At 41.1% G+C, this 23,980-nt stretch overlaps 2 protein-coding genes across 6 annotated transcripts in view; one reads left to right on the top strand and one right to left on the bottom strand.

Moving 5' to 3' along the window:
- The window catches only part of LOC147032266 (uncharacterized), a 243,837-nt gene extending 230,028 nt beyond the window's left edge, over positions 1-13,809 (top strand). For all 4 annotated transcript variants that reach the window (XM_085869687.1, XM_085869689.1, XM_085869686.1 and 1 more), the window contains 13 exons: positions 2,317-2,478; positions 4,755-4,862; positions 5,571-5,678; positions 5,836-5,889; positions 6,255-6,362; positions 6,489-6,542; positions 7,710-7,817; positions 7,989-8,042; positions 10,742-10,849; positions 11,018-11,306; positions 11,552-11,742; positions 11,908-12,150; positions 12,451-13,809. In XM_085869687.1, coding sequence (XP_085725813.1) covers positions 2,317-2,478; positions 4,755-4,862; positions 5,571-5,678; positions 5,836-5,889; positions 6,255-6,362; positions 6,489-6,542; positions 7,710-7,817; positions 7,989-8,042; positions 10,742-10,849; positions 11,018-11,306; positions 11,552-11,742; positions 11,908-12,150; positions 12,451-12,597 — 1,734 coding nt within the window. In that variant the 3' untranslated portion in view covers positions 12,598-13,809. The remainder of the gene's footprint in view (positions 1-2,316; positions 2,479-4,754; positions 4,863-5,570; positions 5,679-5,835; positions 5,890-6,254; positions 6,363-6,488; positions 6,543-7,709; positions 7,818-7,988; positions 8,043-10,741; positions 10,850-11,017; positions 11,307-11,551; positions 11,743-11,907; positions 12,151-12,450) is intronic.
- A 153-nt stretch (positions 13,810-13,962) lies between these two features.
- Positions 13,963-23,980, bottom strand: part of LOC147032265 (epsilon-sarcoglycan-like) — a 51,975-nt gene continuing 41,957 nt past the window's right edge. For both annotated transcript variants that reach the window (XM_085869697.1, XM_085869698.1), the window contains 4 exons: positions 22,329-22,355; positions 20,187-20,360; positions 18,871-18,946; positions 13,963-14,329 (listed from right to left, as the gene is read on the bottom strand). In XM_085869697.1, coding sequence (XP_085725823.1) covers positions 18,877-18,946; positions 20,187-20,360; positions 22,329-22,355 — 271 coding nt within the window. In that variant the 3' untranslated portion in view covers positions 13,963-14,329; positions 18,871-18,876. The remainder of the gene's footprint in view (positions 14,330-18,870; positions 18,947-20,186; positions 20,361-22,328; positions 22,356-23,980) is intronic.

Below are 23,980 nucleotides of genomic sequence, written 5' to 3'. Positions count from 1 at the left end.
CAGTCATCCTGGTATCTCACAGGCAGGGCAATGAAACAATGTGTGTACCCTCCCTCGAATGGACGTTAAACTGGGTATCTCATCTGCCAGCATGAGTTGCGGAATGTTGGAGATCTCAAGGTGTTCTTCGCAAGGTGTAGGCCAGCTATAACTGGCACCTTGGCCAAGATTCAAAATTCCTGTCCTATCGTACAGGGCGCATTGCATGAGCAGTGCAGCCTCCCCTCCCCCTCAGCCAATGATGCTACTCGCAGTCATGTGCTGCATATGAAAGAGAGGAAGAAGCTTTTGGACTGATGTATGTTTTGAACAATGAAACTTATGAGATGTGATAGTCACCTAGCAGTGCACTCGTGCGTGCTCAAAACATCACACTTGACATTGTGCATGCTCCTGGTATGACAATAAATGTAACCAATAAAGTTACACCTGATAATGTTGTCAAAGTGGTGCCAAAAGTCATTATCGTGGATGTTGCAGGTTACTTTACTCCTCTGTTTGCCTTGGAAGAAAGGGTTTGGGATATGGAACAATTGATTACTGCAAAGTTAGAAAAGGCTTTGGCCCTTATCATTTATCTTTCCAATACCATGAGGCCAAATAATATCAGTTGGCTTACTTTCATTTTAAGCAAAGTCATTGAATCTATCATCACCACCACCATGAAGTCTTTCCATTTCTCAAAAGGCCTCATCTCTTATGATCTGTTTGAATTCCCTCCCAGCCATTCAATTTTGGATATGCTGGTGCTACTCCGTCAACAATGGATGCAGGCCCTGAATCTCAAGGAAGAGGTCAGGCCTTTATCTGTGGACATATGTTGAGCAATAAACAGTGTGGCACACTGTTCTGCATGCCAAGCTTTATGCCTCTGGAATGCAAGACCACATTTTTCCCTGGCTTGCTGATTTTTCTCGACTCAAACAGTTAGCAAGTCGCTCTCAATGGAGTATTCTAATCTCCTCTACCAGTGGAGGATGGAGTGCTCCTATGTAGTGTCTTAAGATCCCAGTCCTGTTTCGGGGAATATTATAATGTCCTCTCAGCTGAAGTCCATGAAATCCTTTCATTCTTTTCTGATGATTCGACAGTATATTGTGCAATTTCACATCACACTGAGAGGCAGGCAGTTCGAAATGCCTTCCTCGTCTGCTGACCAAAACAATAACCTCGGAAATTAGATTATGACCAAGAGAAAAGGATGCCAAGAAAGAATCAGATTCTGTTCCATTACTCAGAACATACTGCATCTTTCAATCCAGGAAAATCTTGCACTTTCACCCTGTCTCTCCAATAGCAACATCAAATGAACCCATATACAGGTATTTATTTTCATAATTGAAACATTGGAAAAATGTCTCTCAAACTTATCTTGGCCTCATAAGCAGCCTTACCCTCCATTAGGAATAACATATCTAAACTGGGCATCCCCTGTTGTGTAAAGCCCTTCCTTGATAAGTCTGAAATTCTGACAGCATACAAAGCCTTTATCAAGAGCTTGACCACCGCTATTCCTTCTGGGCTGGTGCCCCTGCCTCACACCACTCACTCCTCAACACTGTGGAATCCAAAGCTCTGAACATCACTAGTATCTCCTACAAATTAGCAGACGCACAGGAGCTGTTGCTTTCTCATCACAGTCAGGTTTATTGCCTCTCTGTTTTCTAATGCCTCTCTTTAGAAGTTGCTCTCTTTGCTATATTTCAACCTTCCATTCCTCCCCAGTGCCTCTCGGTCACCACTGCCCTTCCAGCAATCCTCTTCCAACATTCACTCCTTGGTTCCTCTTTACTCCCACATGTAAAACCTTCTCCCCCTGTTTGTGCAATGCCACTCCTCCTTCCAGGGCTTCAAGTTGGTAGTGCACCAGCACATAGGTCATCTTTCCATCCCTACCCATGATCTTTTATAGTTTTATTTCCTCATGAACCTTCCAAGTCTCCTTCGTAGTTGAAAAGTATTCTTCCCTCTTCTCTGTTCTGTTCACCCCCTAGTTGTGTCCACTGTCAATGAGTTAGCTTCTATCCCCTGTCACCTTGCTCTTAACTTTGTCCTCAAAAAAGCAGCTGCAGCACATACACAACGTTGAGGACAATCAAATCCCAAGTGTTAAGACAGAGAGGTTTTACAGTCGAATCAATACATTTAAACCCGCACGTTGACTGATTTCAACTGAGTTGTAGTTTCTTCTATTATAAATCGCCATTTTTTGGAAAATGCATTCTCTAAAAAGGCTACAAATAGGTATAAAATTAGAATGTACTCCTCACATTGTTTTGGAATGGTTCCATTTTGGGTTTTTTTTCTTGACTCCAGGGAAACCCTGGACCTCCAGGACCTCCAGGGCCATCTGGGAAAAATGGCCCCAAAGGAATCAGAGGAGATACAGGTCCAGCCGGTCGTGAAGGAGAGGCAGGTCTTCAGGGAGAACCAGGAACCTCAGGCGAAAGGGGAGAATCTGGAGCTGATGGACCTCCTGTGAGTAATTTATTTTGCAGAATGTTTGCTTTCGTTTTTAATTCGAGAGATGTATCGCATTGTGCCCAATGCACAGATAATGTCGTGCTAGCAAAACAATCAAATGGTATTTGAATTGCATAATGAAATCAATATTGTGTTGACGAGAACGTTTTTAAAAGCGTGCTTCGAGTCAAAATGATTGTTTTGAGATGAAATGGCCCATGATATTCAATACCCCCATTAAGCTTTCCTAACTTAACCATTATACTTCTTAGTTTCAGTGCTTCCTCCCCTTTCCCCTCTCCTCTTTTCCTGATCGTTCATTCCCTTGAATTTTTCTGACTCACTCCTGCAAATAAAAAAAAGACACAAATATATTGATGTTTATGAGATCTGTATTGAAAAATATCGTACTTTTGTTCAATTGCCTCAATTCAGTCAATTGCCTCACAAAAACCACATTGATTGACAAAAATCAAACTCACTTTTTTCTACATATTACATCTGTAACAGATGTTTCATCCGAAGATTGTTCACAACAACTTAAACCTTTAAACTGAATAATAACCCTAATTTTTGTACTACGTACGAGCCACAGCTGTGCTGTTTGTGCCTCATACCAATAGTGTCTGTATTTAGTTTGTGAATGTGTTTTTCATCACTTAGTCAAGGCTCGTTGGAGTTAATTCATGTTAAAATGCATAATAATAAAATCTATATTGTGATCTCACTTTTGGTACAACATCTTCACGTTAACATGCAGCGATATCTACGGATCTCTGTCCTACATTTGATTCATGAACAGTACAAGCCTCTTCATGAGCATTATATCACTGTTAACACAATGGTGATCCTCCAATGTTTATAACATTGCTGCTTTCCTCCTAAAATTTTCCCAAGATTGTTGATCAGTTTCATAATGTGCAATGATATAACAGAAAAGCTCCACTTGACAGTCTCAGTACAAGTCACTTCGACCCTGACTTTCAAGAGGTATTAGAAACATTGTATTTTGTGTACTCTGTATCCATTGGGTACAGTTGATTGTAAAGCACAAGCACGATCTCCTTAATGAGGTGTTTTTGTCGAGAAAAGTGTGTTTACAATGGCCTGAAAATAGATACCAAATGATAAATATCAGAATAATTGCTTCAGCTTACTAACTGCCTGATTCAATGGCTATCTGGATCATCAGATGGGAAATGTCCATATCATTGAGGACTCGATCGTTCAATCCCAGAACCTTTCAAAATGGCGAGTCTGCAGCCTTCATTATTTCTGAAGTTCAATTAGTCAGAGAGATAGAGAGAGATAGAGAGTGAGAGCGAGAGCAATATATATATATATATATATATATATATATATATATATATATATATATATATATATATATATATATATATATATATATATGTATATATATATATCCTCAAGACATTGTCACGGACCATATATTTTCAAGACATTGCATGCTATATCTACCAAATGTCGTCCAAAAATGAAAGCTCAAAAGCACGATTATAGAAAGGGAAGTGTCGTACTGTACTATACAAATATTTTTTGTTATAAGAAGATAAAGTATATTAAAATAATACAGAAAGACTAGAGAGGTAAGGAAAGGTATATCTGATTAATAAAATGATAGAAAAAGGCGATTTGGGAAATGAAACAATGGAATAGGTAAGTCATAAAAAAAAATTCCTCCCAGACAAACCGATGATGGAACGCTATGTTGTCAACAGTCAGTCAGGGTAAATTAGGTTAATCGAGACACTTGTAGAGAGTCGTGAGATTTTTTTTTTTAAAAGGTGTTTAAATAGATTGCCTTCAGTTAAGAAAAAAAGTTGTGACCTCACACCTGCCTCAAATTTTCAGTTGTACTTGAAGTCTGGTGCATGTACAGTCAATATTGAATACTACCATCCTCATGTCAACCGCCCACCCTTACTAGCAATTGCTCGTAATATTGAACCGATTGGTAACCCGAGTGACAAAAGCCTTATTGTGTTGCCCATGTGAGCATCGGTTCTATTTGCACGGCTGCTCAGCAGAAATTTCCACTCCCTTTGGCCGAGGGAGGACCATTCCAGGATTGATTCTTAGCTGTGGAAAGATTCTCTGACTTGTGATAAGCTCCCAGATTATTTCAAGAGTGTGGCCTCCACCATCACAAATAGCAAGAATGGTCAGTAAACACTTTTGACCTTTGTCAGCATCGTATATGATTGTCTGACTTGGGACAGTATTGAACTTTGTGTCATTGTGTTACATTTCTATTTTTTTTCTGTATGTAGGGTGCAGTCGGTCCTCCAGGTGCTCAGGGTTTGTCTGGAAATCGTGGCATTGTTGGTCTACCTGGACAACGTGGAGAAAGAGGTTTCCCTGGCCTTCCTGGACCATCGGTGAGTTCCAGTTGATGCATGTCTAAGCATGAGAATGATTTATTTGATGCACTGTTTTGAGACAACTGCAACTGCATTCAGTTATAAAATATGTTTAAACGTCAATGCAAAACTTTTTTTTAGCATTTGATCCGACAGACCTTGACTGCTTTATTGAAATTTCGACCTTTATCTACAAAAGTACACAAATATGAAGTTTTTTCTGTCTTTAGACCGTTTTGCAAACCCTGGTTCGAAACATGAACTTAAAACTTGCTCTAGTTTCTAAAAGCAACAACCGATAAGAAATGAGAGATCAAGGCTTCTTATTAACACTGAAGCTCCTGTGTTCCATATGGTTCCACAGAATGTGCCTTTAACCCATAGATGGCAAACGTCTTCGTATGAACGTGTTGATTAAAATTTTTTCCTTCTTTTAGAAAAATATTTGCTATTAGAGCCCGTTACACTTCCGGGGACAAATACTGATAAAATATTGTTAGTTGTGATGATAAAATGGTTTGCCTCAAAACGAATCATCCCCACCTGAACAATTTGTCTCCCCGAAGAGCTTCAATACTTTTAGAGTCATTGTACTCAAATAAGTATGTGTTCTTCTAAAACATCATCTCACCCATTGTCTAACACAATGGAAATACCATTGGACAGATGTACATTTGTTTTGAAACACCACACTCGCTCATGTACTGTTTGTCTGTTGCTCTTCAGGGAAAGCCAGGAAAACAAGGTACGCCTGGTGTGTCTGGAGAAAGAGGCCCACCAGGACCAGTTGGGCCACCTGGTTTGACTGGACCAACTGGGGAATCTGGCCAAGTGGTGAGCAAACTATGAACCTACACACATGGCATATCACCAAACAAAACTATATTTTATCATTACTTCTCATGGCTATTATCAATGTTTTTTTTTAAATCCTAGAAATGGCCTTTACTCATTATTTGGTCTTATCGATTTTTAATTTTTTTTATTTTAGGGCAGCCCAGGGGCAGATGGTGCACCTGGTCGTGATGGCTCAACTGGCTCTAAGGTGAGTTTAGCGGCGGTGCTAACCCTTTTAACGAAGTTTTTTTTTTTCTAAAGGGTGTGTGAAGCTACTTAGTTGATCTACTTGCACAGCTTTCTTGATTGATATCATCCATTACAGAAACAGACTACTTGCATTGGTGCTCTGGCAAAATTGCAAATCACCTCTGTGGGAGAAACATGTGGTTGACCATTATGCTTCATTTTTTGATCTAAAGTGCTCTTTTACTACCTTGGATTCGTAACTCGAGCTAGTATCCATCATGAAACTCGAATTGGAAATATTGAACATTGATTCACTCATGAGACAATGAATTATTGATCAACTTCGTTTTCTGTGTACATCTTTCCTTCACCCTCATTTTTCAGGGTGCACGTGGAGAGACAGGTCCAGCCGGACAAGCTGGCCCACATGGCCCACCAGGAATAACTGGCCCAGTTGGCCAAGTTGGAAAGACCGGTGATCGTGGTGAGACGGTAAGGATCGCCTCAGTCTCGATCTGTTATGTGTGGTGATTATGATGATGCTTCTTTGTCTTACATTGAACGATTTTCTTTTTAAAGATGTAGTTTGAAAGGTGGAAATATCTCCTATCTCCGCAGGGTCCACAAGGCCCCATGGGACCTGCGGGACCTGCGGGTGCCAGAGGCATGCCTGTAAGTTTCGTTTTCCTTTGTAACATAGTTGCAAACATCACGTGGTTGATTTTATCATCGAACAAAGGATGAGAACCTGCATTAATTTTTCGAGATAAGAGGCTCATAAAGTTATTTTAATTAGTATTTGTGTCCAAAGTCTTGGTTTGCAGAAGAACTAGAAAACAAAACAGAAGAGAACAGCTCGAATGCAGTGGAAGTTGGGAAAACATACTAACAACAATGTAGAGGGACACATTTGGAGGAATAATGGATGATAGTGAATAAGAGAGTGGTGGATGTGGGAAGAGAACACTTGGGTGAACAAGCTGGATACAACCTCAAGCACAAGAAGAAGGGGACTGAAAGACGAGGAAGGAAAAAACCGGGGAGGAAAGGCTCAGTGGCAAATGTTTCAAGCAAATGTCTGCTCCAACAAGCACCAGTCAAACACCTTTCAGGTCTGGCTAGATGGTTGTTGAAATACTTTGGCCAAAATCAAATGCTCTATGATGACCTTCCAGCTAGCTCTTGGAGAAATCCACTCGGTGCTGATGATGGGCAGTGAGCCAGAAACACGTTTGTGTATCGATTCATTTCCTCTAAGGGTTGGAGTGGGGGGGGGATCTGGCTAGTTGTGTAGCAGCTGACACTACTTTTAACAGTGGGTGGGTCTGTGTATTTTCACAGACTTCATCTGAGCTGGAATTTGTATATTATGTGGATGTGCTGCATTTTAAGCTTTTCATCCCAAGTTGCATACAAAGTCGAGGCTTGTGGAGGAGCTTGAACCCAGTATGGACCAGGATGTACAGAATTAAAAGAGCAGTAGAAAGATAGGGGTGGGGTGGCACACCAACAGCAGGGTTGAGGGAAAATGCCTTGACTGAAGCATTTAAGAGTCATCATCAAAGTGTAGGCTACTTTTACATGTGGACCAGACCATGTGAATCAAGCAGATCATCACATTTTGGAAGATTCTTTGTGCGGCATTTGAGATTTCACTGACAATTTCACAGCAATATGGTAATTATCTTGAGCTCAGATGTACATGGAAAATGGAATACAAAATCTTCACACCAGGGTGACTGACATCAGCAGGATCTAAAGCTAAACCTTTAAAATACCAATGAATCCAATTCAGTGGCCCCACCACTAAGCCATTGTTGTTTATTGATGCGTTTACAGGGTCCTCAAGGAGCAAGAGGAGAGAAGGGAGAAACTGGAGATTTTGGCGAACGTGGATTGAAAGGTCATCGAGGTTTCACTGGCCTACAAGGCCTTCCAGGTCCACCAGTAAGTAACTATTATAAATATGAAGCTTCTGTGAGAGGCACTTTGCAAGTCTTTGCCAGATAATTTCAGAAACTAATATTTTAATTCAGTTTCCTCTTAACATGCTTTTGGCTAGACTTAAAAATTGATTTTTTTGGGGGGTGGGGGGTGGGTATTTCATTTGCCTTCTAGGGTCCAACTGGTGACAATGGACCTTCTGGTTCGGACGGCCCATCAGGACCACGGGTAAGTCTGCACATTTTGCACAAACCATTGAAAGTGCTCTGGTGAAATCATGATCACGTACAAGAACTTTAAGGGAGAATATATCAGGATATTGAAAGTTAAAAAGGTCTTGAGAATTCACCTTCGATTTTTGACTCAATATGATCTTATCATAAATCCGACTCATCATGCCCATAGTTGGTGTTTAATTATAATTAATATCTAATGATTGGGCTGTCAATTTGGCAGTTGTTTTATCACAACGTATTAGTCTGGAGCCTGCTATGCACATTGATATTAAAGATGTAAAAGGTTGAAGTGGACTATAATATGTAAATAAGGAACTCTGCACGATCTGTTCACAGAATACAGATCGATGTAAAAAGATGAATTTAGCTTATATCATGATAAAGCTTTAAATATATTGTGGTTTGTGGCAAAGAAAATTGTTTTGCTTGAAAATTAAAGTGCGAGTAGAATTTCTAATTAGGTACCTTAGAGGATTAAAAAAAAACCTCTTTAATCAATAAAAAGATGAATTATCCATCATCATCTATTAAGACACTTCAACAGATATGTTCAGTACCGATTGAATATACCTGTTTAGTTTATTTTAAAAAGTAATTTCTAATTACTGCAGCAGTTCCACTTACATATACTTACCGGAGTCAAATCGTTGTGAAGAAATTGTGGTCTTTGGGCCATCATTCATCATCTCAAGGCTTAAATTCAAGATAGTGAAACTTGGGGATCACCACCTAACATCTGCTTTCCAGTTTCCAACCTCATTGTCACTATTCTTCATGTATGCTCAAATGGTTGAACTCTCTGCCTTTTAAATCTCAAACAGCCTCATAAGTTATGATTTTTACATCTCTCCAAAAATCCAAACTTTTCACACTTTATTTTCTGTTAAGTTATACTTTTCTTACCTCTTTTTTATTTTATTTTAAAGCACTTTGAGATTGTGCTTCGAAATGAAAAGACAAATCGAACATGAACAATTTATAATGTAATTGTTGAAGGCGTTGAAGGCGAAATCCCACAAGTTCAGGCATTCATTCCAAGTGCCTTTTTTGGTCCGAGGGATGTGCAGAACATCTGATTGTAAGTTTCCATGTTATGTAATTACCTTGTGCAATAATCGTTCAGTATGTCAAACTCATGTACCTTCAGGTGTTTCGAGGTGACATGAGGAATTCTGAGTATATTTGAAACAGTCTTTCTGAGATATCAGCATATGGATCATCCAAAAAATGCACTGATTACATTCTTTAGTAATCCATTACATTGCCACTTCTGTTAAAAAATGAGGGGAAAAAGTGTGTGTGTGTGTGTGTGTGTGTGTGTGTGTGTGTGTGTGTGTCATTTACTATTAAATGGTCATTAATTACATGCTTTTAATATTAATTTAATGCGTTAGAAATATCTGTTACTCGCAGGAGTACCCGGCGTTGCCTGGTATTGTTCAGTCTATGTTTTTGTGGGGGCCTAAAATACTTCCCTCCACCTCCTAAGGAATGTGGTCAGGGATCATTTAATATTACCTTTCGCATAGCTACAAAGGCTTTAGCACTAAAGAGCAAATAAAATAAAAGAAAAATAGAAAAAACGAAGTTTTTCTTTTAAAAATTCTCTCTATATATATATATATATTTTTTTTTTTTTTGCCTAAAACACTCCTTCAAACTCAAATATGAACTTCTGAAAGTTTGACAAAGATCTTTTCAGCCATCTCTGAGAAAAAATTATGACACAGACAAATGGCTCCCTTATAGTATACATTATACAATAAATGATTATAATTGTTATGAGTTCTTTAGGAAGAAAAAAAAATGAAAAGTAGAATGGAAATTGTCCATCAGGTTGCATAAGTCACAAAATATGAGTTTTCTGGATACAAATTGAAATACCATGTCCCACTTGCTCTAAGTTCACAAGGTGTAGGATGTTGTTTGTCGAAAGCATTATGGGACGAGACAGAGAAATTGATTTTGCTGCAATACCGAAGACTGTGTTTTGAGGACTGACTGCACGCAAAATTATAATGTCAGTTGAAGTCATCACAGATTCGAGAAAGAGGGCTTGGGTGGGAGGATGGGAGAGAGTCAAAGTTGGTACAGTGGCCCTTGTACACAGACTTATCAAAGTTGAGAGGGCAGTAAATGGGCAGGAAAAACGACATTGCTGATAATAGATATTCCAAAGGGATTGGGGGTAGACAGGGTGGGACAGTGGTTATGGGGAATGGACCTCTCTCACATGGTTGCAAGAGAATCCGTGTGGTCAAGACAGTCGAGAAATTACAGTGGGATGAATGAAGAGGGTTGATGATGGAATGAAAATCGATGGTGGATAAGAGAGTATATTGAGATAGGCACGTGGGTACAGAATGAAAATGATGATAGAAAATAACAATAGAGAGCAGAAGTAAGTAGATGGGCAGCACAGGCAGGCCACACATTACCTATTTTAATCACATGAATAAGTATCACAACAGTGAATATATGAATATGTACAAACACATCAACTTGTTTTACAATGTTTCAATGAACTGACAACATGCAGACACAATTAATCTGCTTCACATAACTTTATTTTTGGAGGAGTGAGGTGGGCACATCCAAGTACTTTGAACTGGAACTGTATGATCCTTATAATTGCACAAAAGACCTTACAGTAAACCTAACTACAAAACATATTGTTTATTTCTGTGTAAGGGTTCTCCTGGACCTACCGGACCTCCAGGCAAGGATGGAAATAATGGAATTCCTGGTCCCATTGGTCCACCAGGGCCACGCGGGCGCACAGGAGACATAGGCCCGTCTGTGAGTATCCCGCAAGCTTTATTCCATGATAAAAATGACCTCGTAATAAAAGCTGCTTGCTATTGGAGCACATTTCATGTTATGATGGATTTTGAATCAAGCCTTCCTAGACAATTTTGACAGGATTCATATTTCTTCTTTTCTGCCTTTTGATTTTTTTTCTTCCAGGGTCCTGCTGGTCCCCCAGGCCAGGCAGGACCTCCTGGTCCACCAGGCCCTGGAATTGACCTGTCAGCCATTGCAGGCGTTGGGCAAACAGAGAAAGCTCCCGATCCAATGAGGTACTTCCGATCAGATCAGGCAACTCATGAACTCAGGCAGCACGATGCAGAGGTGGATGCCACACTAAAGACCTTGAGCAACCAGATTGAAAGCATCCGCAATCCAGAAGGCAGCCGAAAGAACCCTGTCCGTACCTGTCGTGACCTCAAACTGACCCATCCCAGCTGGAAGAGCGGTGAGTTTAAACCAAAAATTCAATCGGAAAAAGGAAGCATACTCTAGGTCCAAAAGTTAATATTATGAGAAGCATCAAAATTATCAAGACTTATGAAGTTTTTTGGACTTTATTTCCTGAGATAATGTCCAATTATTATGACAAATTCTTCATACAACTCGTTTTTTCCCAACGGAGAACATCATGCTCCAACTTTGACTTTGCCTGACCCGTTTTCCTCCTCACAACCACCTTTCACCTTAAAGGAGACTTCTGGATTGACCCGAACCAGGGCTGCACACTTGATGCCATTAAGGTATTCTGCAATATGGAATTTGGCGAGACGTGTGTGTACCCAACACAGTCCAGCCTGCCTCGCAAGCAGGCATGGAAAGAGAATGACGGCAAGAAACACAAGCACGTCTGGTTCGGAGAGCACATGAGCGGTGGAATACATGTGAGTGTCATGTAATAACTTATGTTGCCCTTATTTTAAGTAATGAACTCAAACCAAGTAAAAAAGGCAAAAATGCTTTTAATTATTTCAGTCTTCTCAGACACTTTTGGAAGATGTGCATGCTCATAATACATACTTACCAGTGTTTTTTCCTTGTGAATACAGTTTGATTACGGAGATGAGAGCCTGTTACCAAACACTGCAACAATCCAGATTACCTTCTTACGGCTCCTTTCCACTGAGGCTTCACAAAACATCACGTACCACTGCAAAAACAGCATTGCCTACATGGATGCCGAGAGAGGGAACCTCAAAAAGGCTCTGATATTGCAGGGCTCCAATGATGTGGAAATCCTCGCTGAAGGGAACAACCGCTTTACATACAAGGCACTCGAGGATGGTTGCACGGTACGGCTGGGAATTTGTTGCTCAAGAGCTTTTGATATTTTGTCGACTGTATCTATATGTTTAGTTTAAAATTCAGCATTTGAGCTTTGTCATGTTGCTAGCCTTCAATGGAATGTAAGTGTCAATTACCCAATCATTTACTCACAATTACTAGAGTGTAAAAGACCTTCCGCAATTCAAGCATATTGTTTGTTAAAGCAATAAAAGTATTGTGTTTTGATTTTAGATGATGTGTGGGATGCTTCACAAAGTACCATTTAATGTCTTATTTGGCATCTTCTGTTTTCCCTTGCTCCACAGAGGCACACAGGCAATTGGGAGAAGACGGTGCTTGAATACCACACCAAGAAGACCTCATATTTGCCTATTGTTGATGTGGCAATTATGGACATTGGAGGTCCAGACCAAGAGTTTAGCTTGGACATTGGTCCAGTCTGCTTCGTTTGAACCAGACACCCTCCCACCATCCCCCTGCCCCTCAACCCCCTTCCCACTGGGCATTTCTCCCATTGCTTTCCAAGAGGCCCTCAAAATTTCGTCCTGCTCACCTACCCATCCTTGTGCATGGTGTCGTTTTGATTTTCCGAGCCACTCAACATCTCCTCGGGTACACGTCTCGACTATTTGGAGAACACAGCAATGCACTCAACATCATGGTGTTGACATTCATTCATCGTTTTGTACTGCCCTTTCTCTCTGCCTTGTTATTTTCCATATTTTCAGTGGAAAAAGTATCGGCAGCATACAGGAAGCTTACTGAAAGGAAAATGTCTGGAGGATATGAAGGGTGAATATGAATGAACAGAAGCAGAGATTTCGGCTCATAAGTCTGAATGTTGGCCTGAAAAGATTGGTTGTGGACTGTATTTTGTTTACTTCACCTTTACTCCCAAAGTGGCCAAAAGGCCATGTGAGAGCAATAATTGAAAAGGTTCTATCATACAGTGTATGAATCATGAAGGCAAAAATTAAGATTTTTTTGTCAACAACATACTTTTCCAAACAATTTGCACGTGAACTGATTGTTATAGCCTCAGACCACCTCGTGTAGATCTCCTTAAAGGTCTGTAACATCCGATTAAAGGTGCTATCTAATCTTTTTTTTTTTTACGTAGGTTTTGGGGAAAATGTAGAGGACAAACTTGAAATTTTTTTTGATTTTCAAATGCATGGCGCCTTGCATTAAAAAAATGATCGTTACTATGGCGGTCAGATGCAGTGGACTTTGACACCTTGGGCCAAGCAATTAGAGCAATTCGTATCCGCATCATCTGCGGCACCCATGTCACAGCAATCCTCAAGTCCACTTGTGTTTGTCTGTGTTTCATTTCCTCTTGTCTGGGACCATTGCCATTTGCTTCTTGTAATTTAAGCTCATGAGAACTCGACCTCAAGACAGACTTTTGGGTAAGAGATGAAGCAGTGTGTACTATTTTGTATTTGTATAATAGATCCTGTGCCATGGAACTCACTGCTGTTTCTAGCCAGACGCGTTATCTAAATCCCATCCTAGAATACCGCAATTTTAAATTAACTCGACTTTCCCCTCCTGCTTTTGTGTTGAACGCCTCAAAATTTAGCTTGAGAATAAATTTTAGGCTATTTCTCCATTGGATGGCTGTAGTCTCTGTGTTTTTTGATTAAATGTTGTTTTTTTTGGTTAACTTTCCTTTGTTTAATCCCCATCTTTCTTTGACAAATCCTTTGTGCAAGCACTCAAGGTGGTGTACAGCGACCCTCGGTGGAAGGCAGCGTGTGCACATCAATTAATTTTAACAAAACGGTTGTTGAGAATTAAATATTTGCTTGAAATCCATTCAATAAAACATTTATTTCCTTTAGTTAACATCTTTAGGTAACAAGGACAAGATTCAGGTTGTTCTTCGCCCCTAATTAATTATAAGAATTCAATCGATTGCTTATGTCACGACAAAACTGTTTTTCTATTCTCCACTTAAAATAGAAATGCATCATTTGCAAATAGCTATACAGTATCTTCATTTGTTTCATTGATCATCAGAAATGTGAAATTGATTTCAAATAAGCTTTTTCCTTTTAAAATAACTGAGGAAAAAAAAAATCAGAACAAAAGCTCTTCAATGCATCCACCAAAGTCTACTCTTTGAATGAGTTTCTTTGCTTGTGCTTGAAGTCATCAGATCACTGTTGTTCATTGAACCTGCCATGACAATGACAAACATGATTTGTAGCATTGTCTCAGTGTGATGAGAGTGACAAAAGCAATTTGGATATGTTGTGCATTCACTGCTCACGCATGTACTTCCGGCCTTATGTGTAACAATTCAAAACAAGGACACTAGGTAGAGCGCATACCTCCGCCACATAGATCAACGACAACATATCGGGCCCAATACATTTTTGAGATATCGTGCTATATATCAGTTTCGCCCTATCTCTTAATGGTGAAGAATCACTTTATAAATTCTAGTTGTCGGATCCTGGATCCGGATCTTCACCAAAATCTAATCAGTTCGACCTTGTCGCACACCGAACCTGGCCACAAAATTTCATTTGATCCGTCCACAACTTTTTGAGATATCCTGTACACAAAAAAAAACAGACAAACAAACAAACAGACAGAAAGGGGTGAAAACATAACCTCCTTCACCTTTGGTGCCGGAGGTAATCACTTCCAGTTTTAGCAGATTAAAACCCCAACAAATGATAGCTGTAAATAGAGCTTGCTGGCAGGATAGCATTGAGGTAGGTACACTCACGTCAGAGTCATCGAGCATGGGTTTGAATCTCACCGCAGCTATAAACTGTCCTGGTGTCTCAAAGGCACGGCGAGGCATCGATGTGTGTGCCGTCCCTCAGGTGGACGTTAAACTTGGCGTCCGTCTGCCGTCATTAGTTGATGGATGTTAATCATCGCACGGTGTCCTTTGTGAAGAGTAGGTGAGCTATCATGGTGAAACTCCACATTTCTGCTCTGACCTACATGGGGGGCATTGCATCAGCAGCACAGCAGCTGTGCTCAAAGCAATTACACAACCATCAGTCAGAGGCTGAAAACGGATTGAATTGAAAAAAAACGAAGATGTGTAGATCTGATCTGATGTTTATTTTCCATCATTGTTAAAGTTATGTGATTATGAAATTGTCTTAAAGGCAGGCAACCAACAATATGCTGGTTGGGGTGCCATTGCCTGGATGCAACAGAACAAAAGGAACAGTAGAAAGGGAAATGGGAAACGCTAACAGCAGGGTTGAGGGACAAATGGAAGGAAACCAGAACAAATAAGGGATGTGGGGAGGAATAAAGGGAAGGGGAAGATGCACAGGGTGAACAAGATGGATACAGAAGCAACCTCTCAGGATGAAAAAAACTGTAAATATATGGAAGATGTGGGCAATTGAGGGAAGCTGGGGTTAACGATGGTTGAAAAGATCATGGCATTGGATGAGGGTTGATCTGAAATGGTGGTGAACAGCTGTCTTGAAGGCCCGGAGGGAAGAATGACATTTCAGAGAATATGTAAGGTGGGTCCACATTGGGGGGGGGGGATGCGGGGGGAACTAAGGAGAGGAAGTAAGTATTGATTATGGGTTTTGAGAGTTTCTCAAGAATGTCATTGCTGGTGGATCATGTGCACACTGCAGACACATGGAGGGGAGGGGTGGGATAAAGCACAGAAATAACAAAGGGTGCAAGACCAGAAACCAGGTAGAAAGCAGAGAGACTTCCGACATGTTTGCGATGGAAATGTAATCGGCCCATCGACTCAGCTTCATCTTAGGAGATTCCAATGACATTGAATGCCTTGGTTTCCATGATATCAAGCTTAGCAAGGTGTGAGGCAGGGTACCAGTCCACAGGGGACAGCAGCACTCCATCCAGCTGTGGATTAAGGCCTTGTTGGTGGAAAAAGCATTTAGGTGTGCCAAGGAAGAATTTTGCACGATGGAGGATGCCCAGTGGGCAACTGGCTTTCGAGGCCAATTGAGTAATGTGGTTTGCCCAAGAAAGATCATGACTAATAGTGAGACCCAGGAGTTTGAGTAAGCGAATGTCTTCAAGGGAATTGCGAAGAAAGTAGATCAGACAGGTCAACAGGCATTCCTTTCGGAGACAGAGAGGGGGAGACGGAGTGAGAGAGATTGTGAGATTTGTCAGGATTCATGGACATATTAGAAGTGATTGACCAGCTTATAATTCTATCAAGGTCTGAAAAGAGGGAATATACTGCTGTATCCCCATCTGAAGGATGAGGGATGTCACAACAGAGGATGGAGTCATCAGCAAGGAGATAAGAGGATTTTCCAGAAAAAAAGGTCATTGATGAAGATTAGGAATAGGATGGGGGCCCAGAACACTGCCTTGCGGCACTCCAGCCTTGACAGGGAGAGGAGATGAGAGGATTCTGTTGAGAGCCGCGTGGTGGTTATGAGAGTAGAGTAAGTCAGTAAGCCATGTGTGGAGTTGGCCTTGGATGCCATTGGGAGAGAGTTTGTAGGGTAAGCCTAGATGCCAGACTGTATCAAAAGCACAAGATATGGCCATAGAGATGGCCCTGATCTCATAATCTGACAATGAGGGCTTCCATCCATTGTTGGGAGAGGAGAAGCAGCATGTACAAGGTAGCATGACCTCTCTACCTTGATAATTTGCATAATTTGCTGAAATGTGGAAGGAAGGTATTTATTGAGGAAGGATTCTGTTAAACAGATGATGCTCAGTTTATCAGCAGCTGTCTGGATTGAGAGTTCTGTCAGTTTGGAGCAGTAAAGGGGATATATACTTCCATATACTGTATATTTTAACCTGGTGATGTTGCGGATGACTGTAAGGCAACAAAAGATGAAAATTTTGAAAGGGGGTGTAGACTTTCTGTAGGCACCGTACATCCTCTTAACATGATCCCTAACAATGTACTCACTTTGGAGTTTATTTGATTCTCTTTTCCCTGAAAAAGAGTAAAGTTTAACAAACACATTACACATGTATTGTCATTGACAAATGAATCTGAATTGGTGATCTGGGTTGAGGTTGTTGGAGAAAAGGAATGATTTCATAATAATCAACTATGATGATGGATTCCATGACCTTGCTGATGATTGGAAGTAAGCTGATTGGTTTGAAGTCAAGGGGATCTGTTTTTGCACCATGTTTGTGTAATACATTGATATTGGCAGACTTCCAAGCAGATGAAAGATTATCAAGTATAAATGATTGTGTGGAAAGAATAGGAAGAGGATGTGCAAGAGCGGCAGAGCAGATTTTTAGGACACTTGAGCTGATGCCAGTGGTAGAATCAGAGTCGAGAGTTGACAGGCAATTCTCCACCTTCTCAGGTACAAAAGACACAGAATCCAGGAGCAGTAGTTGGGTATGACTGGGGAGGGTGAGTATAGAGAGCAATGGGTGGGGGACACAGGATTTGGAGGTAAACACAGAATTGTGCCATTCAGCCTTCTCATGAGTGGAGTCAGCTGTCATGCCATTTGAAGAGAGGGAAGGGGAGCATCCACCAGAGACAGACTTAACAAAATGCAACCAGGTTTTAGAGGAGGGATACCAGTTTGAAAGTTCATTCTGGAGGTTGGACATGTGTTTTTTGTTTTTCTGGGTCTCTTGAGAGTGGACATACACTTGTTGCAAACTTTGTGGAATGAGCTGAGAGCGCCTTGATTCTAGTTTGCCTTCCAGGAAGAGGAGGGAATTTTACAGAGCAACTGCCTCACCACAGGCATCAGTGTACCATGGGTGGGATAACTGAAGATGAAATGAAATGGATCTGTGCATAAGAGAGAGAGAGAGCAGGTTTCTGTGGAAGAATTCTGAGGCTGAGTTGACATCATGGGCAGAATATATTGGAGACCAGTCCTAAAGCAATATAGGGGCTTGCAGGACCAGCCAATCTGCCTGAATGAACTGCTATGCTCACCAGCACCGAGGAGCTCTCTGAGAATGGGCAGAGAGATTCTGACTCTCACAAACATATGATTATGTGAACTAATTGGAGTATGGAAGAGCAGGAAGCATTTGCCGCAAAGTTTATAATCATCACCAAGTGCAGAAGGGAGGATTTGGCATTGGGAGAAATCCAGGTTGGAAAGTTCACAGATCGAGTGAGTCCCATGGAGTCATAGAAGTCCTTTGTTGAAATGCCATGGCTAGTGAGAGAGCTACCAACACCCAGCCAAGTTGCATGGTGAGAATTTAAATCACCACGTATGAGAAAGAGTGGGTTGGCATGAGTGGTTAAAAGACACACAGACAAACAAGAGATGGGAGCGGAGGGGAAGTCATAGCCAAAGATTCTCCTGGGGGTTGGGAGCTGTACGATCAGTGCACGGCCAGTGAGGAATTGAGTTATTGATGTAAAGTGCAACTCTGCCACCAGGGTTGGGTTCAGGCCAATCAAATCTGAGGAGACAATAGCCAGGGAAAGAGACTAAGGAATTCTGGATGTCTTGTGGGTGGAAGGATTATTTTAAACAGATGATGTCCAGTTTATCAGCAGCTGTCTGGATTGACAGTTCTGTCAGGTTGGAGCAGATGCTGCAGATGTTTGAGGGTCACACAGTTAGGGATAGGGGAGGAGGCATTGGGAGGGTGCGTGATGGGGGGGGGGGAGGCTGCGTTGATAGAAAGAACTCTGACACTGCAGCAACAACAAATATGTGATCGTTGGTATAAACAATAATATCAAAACATGTTCATTTTTATTTCAGAAAATAATTCACTGCACTTACTTGAGATCAGGGTCCTGGTTGGGCAGTTGATTTGGAAGAAGGGCCCAATGTCAGAGATTCCTTTCCTGGAGGTGACCTGTAGGATGCAAATACAGGATTCACTAAGAAGAAGAATCACAAAGGGAATTTTAATAAGCCAGGTGGCAGGCACTTCCATATATATATATATATATATTTCAAATCTTGATTCAAATTAAAATAACATAATTGTATAAATGAATAAATAAAACAAATTGTTAATAAGAAAAATGAAATAATTGCATCTTAGCTGCTGATTACAACACAACACAGCCCACTCAGTCAAAAGGACCCACCTGTATCCATTTGGCTTTCCATTTGCTTTTACCTTGAACTCATTTGTTTGGGGCATACAGTGGTACCATCCATCCACTAGGACCATACTCTGTGCAGAGCATTGGTGCTGACTATGCAGTCTACTTGGCTCTTGGGCACAATCCTTGACAGACCACTACTCCAACACAGGATACCAGCAAGCTGGCACTCATTTTTCCAACCTCAGAAGGATGACAGGCAGAGTCAACCCCACCTGGTATTAATTCAACAGCCAAGGGGTATTTTGAACTCAGGATCCTAGGATCCCAAGCCCACCACCATAACCATTAAGCAAACACTAGGCATGGTATACCTTAGTGTACATGAATTTCACAAAGTCCATCTCCATAATTCCTTTCTGTTTCCTCCAGGCTTTCTTGTCACCATCATCCATTGCAAAATGAATCTTGAATCAATGGCTTAATGAATGATAGGAAGGAAAGAGTGGCTGTGAATGGAAGGATGTCTGGCTGGGAGGTTGTAAGTCTGGTTTGTTACCCTCAGTTGTTTTTCCACAAGTCAATACATGAGGACTTCCATGAAAAGTTGATACAAGTTTGATTGTCAGCTGAATAGTCAACCATTTATGAAGCATTTGTCCAATCTTATGTAATTTCCTTTCCTATCATACAAACAGTGAAGATCCCTGAAACTTTTCTTTTAATTATTAGATATCCACAATCTGTGATGCTGCAAATCGTAAATTCCTATTTTGTCCATGGGCAACATCAGCGTTAACTAAAAATGACTCAATATCGTTTTGAATCCGGTTTTTACGAAATGAAACGTCTGTGAAATCCATAAATTGAATTTCAAAAACATCCACTGTTCCCAGCTTGAGGGTGGTGTCTACATTACAGAAAATGAGTTTTTTAAAGAAAGAAGAAGGAAATAACTATCCTTCCATTACTCTCTCACCACACCCCTCCTCACCCACCTGCACATTGACACGCACACAAACACAGGAAGGGAAAATAGCTTACTGCTCAGATGGGATGAGTGGGACAGGATCAGACTGGCTTAGACGACCCGCAGGTCGGTTGAGTCGCACGTTAAACATGGGCAGAGTAGAGAGGGGACGAATGTTCCTTTCCTTGCTTAGGTCTCGAAGTTCCCGAGAGGCATCCTCAATGGTGTCGTGATGAACCAGCTGCAGCCTGTGATGATATTGCAACAATCGCTAATTTCATGCTTGGTAAACAATCTGATTGGAGTTTCATGAAAAAATTGAAAAGTATATTTTCTTTTTTCATCGTGGATCTTTTTGGTTAACGTATATCATGACAATTGCGCATTGTTGTCAAGGATAGTAGAAAACAGGAAGACGAACAAAAAGGCCATGCAGGCTGAAAGTCTGTGTCAAGGTGGAATCTATGTTCTTTACTTTAGTTAGCGAGGCTTAAAATGACTTGGTTTACCTGAGTCAATTTCCCACTACAGGTGTTTCCTGTTACCTATATTCCCATATACAGTGCTTATAGAAAGTCTACACCCCCTTACACCTATTGTTGCCGTATAGTCTGCAATTAATTTGCATTAAATCAGACTTTCTCCACCTTTATTTACACATCGTAACTCATAACTTCCAAGTGAAAAACAAATTCTACAAATTAAAAAAAAAACAATTAAAAATACAAAAACTACAATATCTTGGTTGGATAAGTGTCCACCCCCTGAGTTCATACTTGGTGGAAGCACTTTTGGCAGTAATTACAGCTGTGAGTCTGTTGGGATAGGTCTCTACCAACTTTGCACACCTTGATTGGGCAATATATTTGCCCATTATTTTGTATAAAACTGTACAAGCTCAGTGAAGTTATGTGGGGAGCGTTGATGGACAGCAATCTTCAAGTCATGCAACCGATTTTCGATTGGATTTCGGTCGTCGCTCTGACTGGGCCACTCAAGGACGTTTATCTTTTTGTTCCTAGCCACTCCAGTGTAGCTTTGGCTGTGTGCTTTGGGTCATTGTCATCCTGAAAGGTGAACTTTTGTCCTAATTTCAGTTTTCTTGCAGAGTGCATCTGGTTTTCCTCTGGGATTTTTCTGTATTTTGCTCCATCCATTTTCCCTTCTATCCTGATAAGTGCCCCAGTCCCTGCTGATGAGAAACATCCCCATAACACGATACTTCCACCATCAGGCTTCACAGTAGGGATGGTGTTCTTTGGGTGATGTGCTGTGTTTGCTCCAAACATAACATTTTGCATTTAGGCCAACAAGTTCCATCTTGGTTTCGTCAGATCACAAAACTCTTTGCCATATGGCTTCAGTATCTCTGGGATGGTTTTTTTGCAGACCTCAAACGGGACTCAAGATTGGATTTTTTGAGTAATGGCTTCCTTCTTGCCACCTTACTGTACAGGCCAGACTTGTGGAGTGCTTGGGATATTGTTGTCACATACACACAGTGACCAGTCTTTGCCATAAAGGCATGCAGCTCTTTGAAAGTTGTCATTTGCCTCTTGTGGACTTCTCTCATCAGTCTCCTCCTTGCTTGGTCATCTAGTTTAGAGGGACGGCCTGATCAAGGCTGGCTCTTGGTGGTACCATACGCCTTCCACTTCTTAATGATTATATTGACTGTGCTTCACGGGATATTCAACACCTTTGAAATATTTTTATACCAATTCCTTGATCTGTGCCTTTCCACAACTTTATCCTGGAGGTCTTTTGAAAGCTCCTTGAGTCTCCATGGTTGAGTATTTGCTGTGAAATGCACGACCCAGCAGGGGGAAACCTTCAGGAACAGCTCATTTTATTCCGAAATAATCAGAATGACTGCGATTTAACACAGTAGGAGGCCAATTAACTTGGTTTGTGATTTTAAAGGTGATTTGTTACACCTGAGCTAATTTACAACTGCTATTATGAGGGGGGTGGACACTTATCGAACTAAGATATTGCAGTTTTGTATTTTTAATTAATTTGCTGAAATTTATAGAATTTGTTTTTCACTTGGAAGTTGTGGGTTATGATTGCGTAAATAACGGTGGAAAAAGTCTCATTTAATGTAATTTAATTTCAGACTGTAAGGCAACAAAAGATGAAAAATTCGAAAGGGGGTGTAGACTTTCTGTAGGCAATGTACATCCTCCTAACATGATGCGCAACAATGTACTCACTTTGAAGTTTCTTTGATTCTCTTTTCCCTGAAAAAGAGTAAAGTTTAACAAATACATCACACATGTATTTCCATTGACAAACTCGGACTTAAATGAGAAATGTATTTTTTGCACATTAATAACTTGTTTAATCAACTTGCTCTACAGTGTGATGGAACTGTCAATTGCTGTAAATGTTTGGGTTGCTTTTTACTGTTCCCATCTGAACTCCTGGCTTATGATGTAAGAAACCAAAGTTCAAATCCCATATACCATAAGTGTTTGTCCGTTATCTACCAATGTCCTTGTAATTCCTCCAGGAGAAACACACGAGTAGAAATCGATGTAAAAGTAAACTGATGCGTTGATACTCCATGTAATAATGTATAAGCTCCACGAGAAGCCTTTCATCATTGTAAAACATTTCTTGAAAGATAGTTGATGCATATTCTTCTTGATGTGACAAATTCGCAGACATGCTTGCTCTGTCACAATTCTTTAAAAGTACAATATAACATTGTAATATCGTTACATATTGTTGAACTGCATACCTATGTGCTTGCTCTGAAGGTTACCATGCCCAAGGAGTTGCTGTAGCTGTGTCCAATAACTTGACTCGCATGATAATTGAGGTACCACCAGTCAATGAGCATACGTCACTCCTTGGGTGTCGTCCCCCTGGTCTCTTTATATGCTGTGACCAAGGCGAGTGATCTCACTGTTTAGGAGGCATTTCATACCACACTCAAGTCCGTGGTTGATCGCTGGACTTGGTATTCCAACGCTGGTGATGTGGCAAAGGAGATCGACTTTGTGATTCTTGATGGTCACTGGAGGATGATTCAGAACTGCAGGGTCTACCGGAGTGCCCAATTTCTCAATACCGACTACAGGCTTGTTGTAGCACCTCTGAAGTTGCAGCTTAAATCCAGCAGAATGTTACCATCCCAGCCTTGGCTGGATGTAGATAACCTCAGGGATAAGAGGGCATCTGAGGAGTTTGTGAACAGGCTGAGTGGAGATTTGGGGGGGTCTGGGTGCTGTGGGGGATCCTGAAGAGTTGTGGAGTGCCTTTAAGACTACCATATTTGATGTTGCCGGCAGATGTCTTGGAACCCATGATCAGGTGAAGAGGAACTTTGTCTCCCAAGTGACACTGAATACCAATGACCAGAGTCGCAGGGCCAAGCTCAATGGCAGAGCTGAGCTGTTCAGGAAGTTGAGGCGTAAAACTGGACGTGTGCTGAGGGTGGACAAGGAAGCCTATGTGTGAGAAATCTGTGAGGGGGTACAGCATCACCAGTGGATGAGTGATTCTCATCCTGCTTACAGACGAATTCATGTATTGCATTCCTCCAAGCTTATCCATTGGTGTGCTGCTGTTAGAGCAAAGGGTGGTGGACTCTTGACAGAGGAATCTGAAGTGAAGGCCCGCTGGGCCAATTACTTTGAGTGGCTGTATCAGGCTAACCCACCGGCTGTTGAGTTGGATGTTAGGGGTATAACTATCCCCATTGCTGACCCTCCAATCAACTGTGAACTGCCGTCATTTGTGGAAACAGGCCGCGGTGAACCCGTTGAAAGGTGGTGAAACCCCAGGGATCTGTGGCATCCATGCTGAACTTCTCAAGGTTGGTGGAAATGCTGAACTGGTATCATTGCATGCAGTGATG

Source organism: Eptatretus burgeri, chromosome 2 (genome assembly GCF_056783735.1).
Source record: "Eptatretus burgeri isolate ZD-2024b chromosome 2, Ebu_testis_v1, whole genome shotgun sequence".
Classification (NCBI taxonomy): domain Eukaryota; kingdom Metazoa; phylum Chordata; class Myxini; order Myxiniformes; family Myxinidae; genus Eptatretus; species Eptatretus burgeri.
This window is presented reverse-complemented; position numbering and strand designations above follow the sequence as displayed.